Source organism: Anarhichas minor, unplaced genomic scaffold (genome assembly GCF_050575085.1).
Source record: "Anarhichas minor isolate MPS153535 unplaced genomic scaffold, ASM5057508v1 ptg000027l, whole genome shotgun sequence".
NCBI classification, from domain to species: Eukaryota; Metazoa; Chordata; class Actinopteri; order Perciformes; family Anarhichadidae; genus Anarhichas; species Anarhichas minor.
In genome coordinates, this window is record NW_027466473.1 from 7,086,273 (window position 1) to 7,097,665 (window position 11,393).

At 42.4% G+C, this 11,393-nt stretch overlaps 1 protein-coding gene across 1 annotated transcript; it reads left to right on the top strand.

The window, feature by feature from the left end:
* The first annotated feature begins 285 nt into the window (after nt 1-285).
* Nucleotides 286-9,923, top strand: gusb (glucuronidase, beta). The gene is made up of 12 exons (XM_076102061.1): nt 286-568; nt 1,990-2,175; nt 2,351-2,532; nt 3,682-3,824; nt 3,979-4,166; nt 4,711-4,863; nt 4,985-5,163; nt 5,683-5,829; nt 6,383-6,467; nt 8,046-8,222; nt 8,361-8,496; nt 9,081-9,923. Exons 1-12 carry the CDS (start codon nt 350-352, stop codon nt 9,230-9,232), a joined length of 1,947 nt encoding a protein of 648 aa, XP_075958176.1. The 5' UTR covers nt 286-349; the 3' UTR covers nt 9,233-9,923.
* The last annotated feature ends 1,470 nt before the right edge of the window (nt 9,924-11,393 follow it).

Here is an 11,393-nt window from a genome sequence, read left to right on the forward strand (position 1 = left end):
CACGGCTTTTAGTTTGGTGGAGACGTTTCATCTTAAATTATGTCATTTGAGTAGAATTTAATATTGAACAATAAAGTAAATACTGAGCATGTTGTCTCATAATATATTCATGATTTGGTTGGACCTAAAAACATTTTTGCATCTGTTGTTTCTTTGTTCTTGGGTGGTGTATGATAACGTTAAACGACGTTCAGCTCACCTTTCAGTCAAAAATGTCCCGACCGTAAACGAAGGCAACGCGAGAAAACAGCTCTGCGGTCACATGACTTCGGAACAAACCACGTGACCGAATCAGCAAAGAGTACAGCGGAGCTGCTTTACGAGGTGGGATTTGGAGAAGTTGACCAGGATGCCCAGACGCGAAAGGCTCGGCGGAGTTTTCCGCGTTTTGTGCCTGTGTGCCGTGTTTGAAGCGGCATGTCTGCTGGACGCCGGCATGCTCTTCCCCCAGGAGTCTTCCTCCCGCGAGGTGAAGGAGCTGAACGGGCTGTGGAACTTCAGGGCTGACGGGTCCTCAAACAGGAACCAGGGCTTCGAGAGGGCATGGTACAAAAGTCGCCTTGCAGAGGTGAGCACGATAGAAGCTAACAGCAGCACTGGCAACGTAAAGCAGCTCACTGTGTTTGTTTTGACAAAGAAAGTAAAATAAAACAGAATATATATATATATAGGTAAAAAACACGTAATACTACATCTACTTAGCACTCCATAGGGGGTGCAAAACACAACAAAGTAAAGTCTGCAGAAACTTACAGCTGAGTATCACAGTGACGCACTGTATGCCCATAACATTTTATAGTGATACCACTGGAGAATAATGTTTACTACTATCAGCCGCTTCGTGGATAGTACTGGAAATTTAAATTGTTAATTAAAGTAATTATTTACCATATGTCCAACTTTATATCTGTTTCACAGGCACACTCTCAAGTTCATATAGCCCATTGAAACATACTCATAATACCAATTCAATTCAATTTATTTTGTATAGCCCAGAATCACAAATTACAAATTTGCCTCAGAGGGCTTTACAATCTGTACACATGCGACATCCTCTTGTCCCGGAACCCTCACATCGGAACAGGAAAAACTCCCCCAAAAAACCCTTTAACGGGGAGAATAGAGGGAGATACCTGTGGGAGAGCAACAGAGGAGGGATCCCTCTTCCAGGATGGACAGATGTGCAATAGATGTCATGTGTACAGAATGAACAACATTTACAGAGTTACAACACATTCAATGCATATGACAGAACCACGGCAGGAGGCAAGACCAGGGTCCAGGTATCACCAGGATCCACGGGAACCTGCGAGGTGGATACCATAGGACAGTGATAACAACCTTTGTGGCCCCTTACAATACAGCATAATTCACTTGGTGTAACGGAGACAAAGTTAAAATACATTTCTGTTACAATTATGTTTAATTTTATGTTTTTATTCTCTGTTTTTTTTTTCTTCGGATATTTTTATGTTCTTAAAAACTGAAACAATCTCAGAAGAAAATAAATGAATAACCCTGCTGCTCAGAAGAAACATCCACACTACGGCCTTGGTGACCCCCCCTCATCACAGGTTAAGGCCTTAGTGTGGACGTTTGTTGTGAGCAGCAGGGTTATTCATTTATTTTCTTCTGAGATTGTTTCAGTTTTTAAGAACATACAAATATCCGAAGAAAAAAACCCAGAGAATAGTCCATAAAATTAAACATAATTGTAACAGAAATGTATTTTAACTTTGTCTCCGTTAACCATCTTGTGATCCCTCAGATATATCATTTGGGGTCCTGACCCCCAGTTTGGGACCCAACTATTGCCATAGGAGCAAAACGATCAAGGAAAATACCATTATCGACTCCCTTATCATATTATTATTATTATTATTATTCCTGATTACAGTCATCCCCGTAACTACAAACTCACCACTGAGTACAGCAGATCCACTGTAAGAACTACATTATCGCCTGTCAGTGATGCTTTATTTTCCGTAGACTGGCCCAGTGATCGACATGCCAGTTCCTGCCAGCTACAATGACATCACCCAGGACCCCGCACTGAGAGATTTCATTGGCTGGGTTTGGTATGAGAGAGAGGTTGTGGTGCCTGCCCGCTGGATCGCCGACGAAGGAACCAGAGTTGTGATCAGAGTGGGAAGTGCTCACTATTATTCAGTCGTGGTGAGTATCACACGTACCTTCCCTATCCACTCCGGGCAGAGTTAAAAAAAAATAAAGGTCATCTGCTTCACTTCTTGCCGTTTTTTAAAGTATGACACCCATCCCTTTTACATTATCCACCTCTTGTAATAATGTGGTCGAGCTAATATGTTTTCGTTGTCTCTACCCTTTGCAGTGGGTGAACGGGGTGAAAGTGACGGAGCATGAAGGTGGCCATCTTCCTTTTGAGGCTGAGATAGGGGCTGTAATCCGCAAGGACCCAACTCGGTCGTGCAGGATCACCATCGCTGTCAACAACACTCTGTCTCTGGACACTCTTCCACCAGGAACCATCCAGCACATGACTGACCGCACCAAGTAAACTCAATCTTTTTTTAATTTTAAAGTGAAACACTGACTAAAACGAACACCTACATTTTATTTTTTGCGTGCCGACTTCACAGATGCAAACTACATGGGGCCATTATTGTAGCAAAACTATTTGCAAATGTGTGTGGAGAGTTGTTGCTTACTGAGATTTGTGGATGTGTGCGGGAATCTGCCAATGATTTGTATATGTGTACATAGATCTGTAATTGTGTGGACACTTGTACATAGATCTGTAATTGTGTGGACACATGTACATAGATCTGTAATTGTGTGGACACATGTGTAAATATGTACATGGGTACTATAGGCTGAGGTGTGATTTGCTCCATGAGCTGGAAATACGATCCTGACTACACATTTGCAGATTCCCGTACACGTTCACAAATCTCAGTAAGCATTTACAGATTCTTTTACACATTTACAAATCTGATTACGCACACACAGATTGAGCTGCAGTTACACAACTCCCAACACACATTTGCAAATAGTTTTTCCACAATAATGGCCCCATAAAACTAACTTTGATTTGCTTCGATTCACATGTTTAAAGTCGTATTTTAAAATACTAATTTTTCCTTGTTTTTATATCGGGAATTAATGGGCGGGATGTTCAAACCTACAAGTTTTTCAAGTTAGACAAGTAATTTGAACTTTCAACAGATAACAGCACTTTCACTTTCAAAAAATATCTTTATAATATTTTTTAAAGTTTTGAGAAATTGCAGTAAATATTTAATGTTTATTTGGCCAGTAACCGATTTTAACATGGTTACATCATTGCTCCTGTACTGACCCGTAAACTGCTTTCATCAGTTTTACTTTGAGTTCAACTGTGACGAATCGTAAGAAAATTCAGTTGCTGTTGAGCACTTGTATTTCAAGTTCAGTTGTATTCATGCTTACACTCCTCACATTCCTTCCACTACGGATGACACTCAGCAGTGACACTTCAAATGACATTTCAGCTCCTAGAGTCAGTGTTTGGTTTGTACGCTCTGAGCTACTGTAGAAACATGGCAGTTTTTTTTCTGAGAATGTAGCCTTTTCTAGTTTCATGTCGTATTTGGGGGCGGGATTAAAATGGGTGTAATGTTGCTTGTCAGTTCGGATAATGAGGAAAATGTAACTGCTCAACAGGTACCCCGATGGATACTTTGTGCAAAACATCTACTTTGATTTCTTCAACTATGCCGGCATCCATCGCCCTGTATTGCTGTATACTACTCCCAAGGCTTATGTGGATGACATCACCGTGGTGACTGACTTCTTGGATAACACTGGTAAATGAGTGCACGTGATTATGATAAAACGACTAATTGATTTCAAATCATTTGAGAGTAAACTGCTCAAAGAAGCTACGTGTGATTTGTTTTGTAAACTACCGAAGAGTAGTCATGTGACGTAGTTCAGAGTGTTGTCGTCGCTTCATTTCAGGCCTCGTCAATTACAAGGTGTCCGTCCAAGATGCCGCCTCAGCCTCCCTGAAGGTCACTTTGATGGACAAAGATGGCCGCTGTGTGGCCTCCTCCAGCGGGCCGTCTGGAGTCCTCAAAGTAACGGATGTCAATTTGTGGTGGCCGTACTTGATGCACGAGAACCCAGGTTACCTTTACTCTATGGAGGTAAGACAACGTTTCTTTGAGGTGCGGGTCACATGAGCACTAGATTTGTGACGGTAATAAGGCAGTTAGCTTGAGAAAGAATAATGTTATTGATTATAGTCGGCCATTATGAGAGTGAACATTGTTTAATGCACCTTGTGTTGAAGCTTAGGAGGAGGAGAAGTTTGTGTTTTATAATACAATAATCATTTCATAGCAGACATTTTGCCCATCATAGTAGTAGTAGTAGTAGTAGTAGTAGTATAGTAGGGATAGGAAATGGCACAGAGCGTCAATGCGTTAATGTCAATAGAAACACCTGTGCTTTTTATTTCCCACGATGACAAGTCAAAATGTCTGCTGTGAAAATTGTACCATCGTATACTGTAAACTCTCTTTCTTGTACCTGTGATTCTGCTCCATCACTTTTCTTCTTCACCTGATATTTGCAGCACTTTGAATGGACTCCCCAACCCGCTGTAGTTGTTGGATATTCAGCAAAACCTCTTCTATTTGCAGCGTCTTCTGAAACGGATGTCTCTGACATTTGCATTTTAACATCTAGGTTCGCTTAATGGCAGCCGATGAGAGATCTGCGTACGAGGATGTGTACACTCTACCAGTTGGTATCCGCACAGTCAACGTCACCAGCACCCAGTTCCTCATCAACAACAAGCCCTTCTACTTCCATGGAGTCAACAAACACGAGGACTCGGACGTGAGTACCACTAGAGGGAAGCAAGACCTTTACCAAAAGAAATAGACAGGAAATTTGGTAGAAATAGTTGATCCAGTCCGATAATCCCATCCTGACGTCCTCTGTTTACTTTGTGTTGTAGATTCGAGGTAAAGGCTTCGACTGGCCCCTCATTGTCAAGGACTTTAACTTGTTGAAATGGTTGGGGGCCAACTCGTTCCGCACCAGCCACTACCCCTACGCAGAGGAGATCATGCAGATGTGTGACCGCCACGGCATCGTGGTGATAGATGAGTGCCCGGGTGTGGGCATCAAAGACATGTAAGTGTCATGATGAAACACACCTAAAGGTCACATTGCTGTGACCTTTAGGTGTGTTTGAGGGTTCACAGTGGGCATCATCATCACAGTGTATGAGGACAGGAACAGAGGAGAGTGTGCTGTCCATTTCTGTAAAAAGTCCCGACGGCTGTTAACATCAACAAAGATATACTGCACATGCAAGAAACCTCACCCTGTTAAGATTGTGAAACACTCTTACACCGCGTTGACGCACCCACTTCCAATGGATATGAATGTCTGCACTCAGTCTGCAAAAATTGGACTTTCATTTGGAAAATAAATTGGAAAATGCAACACAATAAAAAATAAACTAATCATGTCTGGTCACAAATACAATTTGACCTGTCCTCACTGTTTGTGCATACAGATGTTGATAGAGTGCTTTGTCTTGTGGGCTGGTTCAAGACCAGGTAACCTGAAATGACGGGCGGATCCGTGTGTTAAGTCTAGCTTTTCCAAAAACGTCATCTCTGTGATATTTGTGCCTTGCCGATGTAGTCGCAGTTTCGGAAACGCGTCCCTGGCCCATCACCTGGTCGTCATGGACGAGCTTATACGTCGGGACAAGAACCACGCCTCTGTGGTCATGTGGTCAGTAGCCAATGAGCCGGCTTCAGAGATGCCCCCTGCTGACTTCTATTTCAAGTGAGTGCTGGTCGTCATACACAAACTGACTTTTTGGATGCAAGATCATTCACTTTGCAGTGAGTTTTTAAGATGTTTCTTTTTGGGAATTTTTAGCTTCATTTGATAAAGATGGGTACAAGAACTGGGCTTACCAGGATGGAGATGCCCAAACTTTTAAAAAGTGTGAAGCTTTAAACTTTTTGTATGCGAGATACTAGTTTGTTATTCAGTCACAGCCAATCCCTTCATTCTGATACGTGGAATGCAGGAAGAGTAGTCATGAACCTGCCCTGAACACAAACAGCTGGAGCTCAGTAACAGCCTGAGGCTTCAGGAAGTACTACTCGACCCGCCCAGGCACCATAGTTCACATCAAGTAAAGCAGTATGGGGGAAATGTGGAGTACACGCACAGACGTGCTTTGTTGCACTGAAGTTGTAAACAAACTGGAGCAGTTTCTTCAAATGAAAGAGGTTAGCACAGGGACATTGTTGTGATTATATAACACTGTAATCTTAAAAAAAGAACTTGCAATGTAAACACCTACGGGTGCTTTTGTTCTTTTCTGCAGGACCTTGATAAAACATACCAAAGATCTGGATCCAACCCGGCCCATCACTTTTGTCACAAACAGTAACTATGCCAGGGATAAAGGGGTGAGTTTCATCAACACTGAAGACCTGCAAAGAATGTTTATTATTCAACGCATTAGCAGTAAATATTTGTATTGATGCAAGTGGTGTCAATATCTGAAGAAAAATTTAGACCGGTGATGTAAAAAAATGCAAAAGGCCGGTTAAGAGGACCCGTTTCCTATGTAGACATCAAGGGCTCATTCTAACACAATGATGCTCAGCTTGACACCAATGTAAACATAGATATGAATATTATACTCCATTTCTGCCAATAGAGCCCCCTAAATCCTGCACACTGGTCCTTAAACACTCACTTTGCTGCAGTGATGTAGATGTGTACTCCAGGGTGTGTCAGTACACAGTGGCATCACCATCATATCAACCGCTCCCATCGGTGATGCGTGCTGTGGTCCGAGGTGAAACACGCTTTAAACCTACGACCAAGTGAGAGCAGCAAACCGCTGCTTTACAGTCTGGTGTTAAGCTACGCTTTACAGTCGTTTGAACTACAGAAAGGTTGGCTACCTGTTAGCAGAATGTGTAGCCAAGATACTAAAAACTCACATTTTAAGGTCAAATACTGTAACTTTGTTTTTGTTTTTTATCATATATGAGCAAATTTCAAATTCAAAAATTTTGTTCAGGCCGACTTGTGGGGTATACGACAAAAAAAATGTAAGTTCTGAAAAAGTAGTTTAGAATCTTAATTTTCTGTAACATTAAATATAAGTTGACTATATAGGCAACAATCAAAGTTAAACTTTGGATCACATTTGATTGACAGTTCTGGGAGCGGAAACAAATAACCCTACAACTGTTGTCGGATTCTGATTTAATTGTTGCTAAATTATTTGCTGATCCTTCCCCAGTACTAGCCATTAAATATAATGTCAAATATTAAAATCTCTAAAGAAGAAAATCTGCAGCTGCTTCCTTTTTTACGTGGCTAACATGCTACTCAGGCTGAATAAAACAACTCATTAGAAATGGCCAATATGGTCGCTGATGGTTCCATTTGCTTTTGTGGATCATAAAAAGGTTTTACATCAGTTTTAAATTGAGACTGTTTCATAACTGCTTAAAAACTCCATTCAGTTGCTTTTAACATTCAAGCCTGTTAACAAAAAAAAGGAGTAAGAGTCGAGCGTTCCTGCTGAGCTTCTTAGGTCGTTGACCCAATGTCAAACCATGTTGTTGACATGCCTCGCATTCCTTTTCTGTGAGGAATATCAGGCTGTACTTGGTAGCTTAGTCTCTGACCACCTTCAGACACTATTCATTTACCTCGGGGCCAATAAATAACCTGTGAGCAGTTGCTGCTGCACTCTTATCATGGCCAAAAGTGAGAAAGCTACCACTCCATAGTGAAAGGCATTCACTTTAGTGTTATGGGAATACTGGTTTGTATTCGCCCCATTACAGCTAATTACTACTAGTAGAAAATCTGTTGCTTCATTATGAAAAGATGCGTTGATCTATAATCATCACAGCATTCATTTACAATTTAGGCTCATGAAGAACTGATGAACAACAGGCATGTCATGGGTGTGTTGAAGAGTCTCTCTGCCAGTCCTATTCAGTCTTTCCTCTCGTCTCTAGGCTCCCTATGTGGACGTCATCTGCGTAAACAGTTACTTCTCCTGGTACCACGATCCGGGCCACCTGGAGGTCATCCCCATCCAGCTCAACACTCAGTTTGAGAACTGGTACGGAAAGTACCAGAAACCCATCATCCAGAGCGAATATGGAGCAGATACGGTGCCGGGGCTTCACAGTGTGAGGACTCATACACATACACATCCAACTGTCTGACTGTCATGCCCCAGCGATTGTGGTATTCTAAGCCTAAGCCTCAGCACGCCCACATCGGTCTTAGCATGTTTGTGGAAGGAAAGCTGTCTTTTCTCTCTGCAGGATCCACCCGTGATGTTTACTGAAGAGTACCAGAAGCAAGTCCTGCAGAGCTACCACAACGTGTTCGACCAGAAGAGGAAGCAGTACGTCATCGGTGAACTCATCTGGAACTTTGCAGACTTCATGACTTCACAAGGTACGGCAGCCGGAGAACACGGCGACCTGTGAAACCACAACGGTTGTCATTTCTCCCAGCTCCTGTTAGCTCCTGTTAGTGTCCTGAGTTTATTCAGATATTCGTTTCTCTCCGTGACTACGACACGCGGAACAACACATAGTTGATTACATGAGTACGCCGGTTTGCATGGAACGCAAAGTAATGATTAGTTGCAGCCCTAGTCTCGAGCTGGTCCACAGGATCTAGATCAGATCTTTTTGTGATTGGTGTTCGTTCCTGTATATAAATCTATTAAAAACAGCCCTGTCAGCTCCTATGTGGCAGCAGAGAACGTTGTGAGCAGAGCAGTATTTTGTTGATGCTGAAATTGAAGAGACCGTCTAAATCCTGTCCAGACCTTCTGACACCAGATTCACTCCGACATCCTCTCTATGATTTATAGAAAAAACACTATGAACTGAACTGATGATCAGTAACCTAATATTGTTAGAATCATGCAGGGTTACTAAGGTTTCTTATGTTGCGTAACATTTCTAAAGGTTCCTCTTGTTTTTGGGCCCCGAGCATGACGAGGTTCTTGTCGATCCCTCTCGTGTCTGCAGGGATCATGCGTGTCGTGGGGAACAAGAAGGGTGTTTTCAGCAGGCAGAGGCAGCCCAAAGCGGCAGCGTTCATCCTGAAGGAGAGGTACTGGAGACTGGCCAATGAAACGGGCCGACTACCTCTTTGGACCAAGTACCCCTGCTCACTCTGACACCCGGTCCAGGACAGGCTCGATCCCATGTAAACTGTGTGCCTTAATGGAAAACATGCTGGTAAAATGATGTCCATTTCTTGAGGCAGTTTAGTTGGTTTAACGATCAAACCACCGTGACATTCAGCTCCGCTTCTCTTATGATCTGCAGTTTTGAACTAAACCACTGACCTTTATAGAACATTTCTTCCAGCTTTAATGATAATTATGTTGGTGATATTGTTTTCTGAGGATACTCATGACTGACTGTGTAACACTTTATTTAGTTGTTACATTTTCTGATACATATTCATGTGTGTGGCAGGGCTTTCCACTGCTGTCATAGAAGGGTCACGATCAAAATCCTTCATCCCCGGTTAGCTTTGACCTTTCTTCCAATCAGGTGATATGAGTTCAGAGAAGAAACACCACATTACAAGCTAACAGTAAAGGAAGGGAGCTTCTCCTCTCTGTTCCTTTTTACCACGCGTTTGGGGACAGCTTCTTAAATGAATGCATAAAATAGTGTTTTAGCAGTTTGATACAACAACTTTGTTGGAAGCCGCCATCATTTCTGAGCATGTTTCAGCTAAGTGCTTAATACATGTACTGTTAATGTGAATTGCAATGCTGAATCCAATCATAAGCGTTTTATTTTTATATGTGAAAATCAAGAGAGAAGAAAGCTATTAAAGACGAAACATGTCCTCAATATGCACACTGTATTTATTTTTTCCCAAAGCCTTCCTAATGTTACTTTCGTAGGTTTGTAGAGCACGTTGAAGTCTACTTTGCCGTGTTAGTGCCGATTCTCTAAGTCACTGTGACCGAATGCTTTCAAAAACTCAACATACAGCTAAAGGGTTAACATGATGACTGCAATACAACTTCAGGACTATCAGTGACTCTGCATGCACCCTCATCACATGACTGACCTCCATGTACAGCTGAACAAATATTAAGGCACCGCTTTAGGTTTCTTTCAAACGTACAGCGGCTACCAGCAGCAGCACGTGCATACAAGATGGTGTAGACATTTTATAGAAAGCCCTTTAATGCTTTTTGGATTTGGATAGTTTCCATTTACACAATCGCTGTTGCACAACTGCAGATTAATGCGTCATTAAACACTGTGGTTTCAACACCTTTCCTGAAACAACTAATCTACTGAACTACCATCAGTGCTGATTATTAAAGAGACTTTTTCTAGTCACGTGACACAGAGGTTCAGAGACATTATTACATTACAGTATTTTATCCAAAGCGACTTACAATAAGTGTATTCAACATAGGTATTCAAGAGAACTGCTAGTCACCAGAAGTCATAAGTGCATCTCCTTTATTAAACAAGCATCTAAGAGCATAAACCAGAGCAAAGGTACAGAAACAAACTAATACGAATACAATAAGTTCAACAAACGCTAAGTGGAAGGCTCAGGGTACTTCTTGAAGAGGTGTTTTCAGCCTGATGAAAGATGGGTAAGATAGGACTCTGCTGTCCTGAGGTCAGTGGGGAGTTCATTCCACCACTGTGGGGCCAGGACAGAAAACAGCCGTGACCGGGTCGATCGGCCGCAGGGACCTCAGAGCGACGGGACGAGGCAGCAGAGCGAAGTGGTCGGGCGGGGGTGTAGGGCTCGACCATGGCCTTATGATAGGAAGGAGCTGTTCCTTTCACTGCCCTGTAGGCTACCACCAGTCTTAAACTAGATGCGAGCTCTTACAGGGAGCCAGTGTAGAGAACGGAGGGAAGGTTGTGTGGGAGAACTTGGGGCGATTGAACACCAGACGAGCTGCAGCTATCTGGACAAGCTGTCATCAGCAGGAGGGATGTTGATATTTGACCTCTTATGTCACCTAAGGTTGGCGTTCAATAGCATTTTATTGCATCTGCATCCAATTATCTGAAGGCCCTTATTTAATTTATGGTTTAGCTTTCAGAACAATTTAACACAAGTGTACCTCATAAAGCATGACACTCAAAGTGCTAAAACCTAACAATTGCCAGATTTAGAGAAGATAGATTTGATGACTTCTTAGAATGAGCTTAAAGGGGCATTCCACCAATTCTTCACATGAAGTTCACTCTACTCATCACGAGCGTTGCTGCTAAACCTGTGAAATCTGGTGCGTGATTTCTGTTGCGCTGAAGGAGCTTTCTAAAGTAAAAAACAGCAAAAAA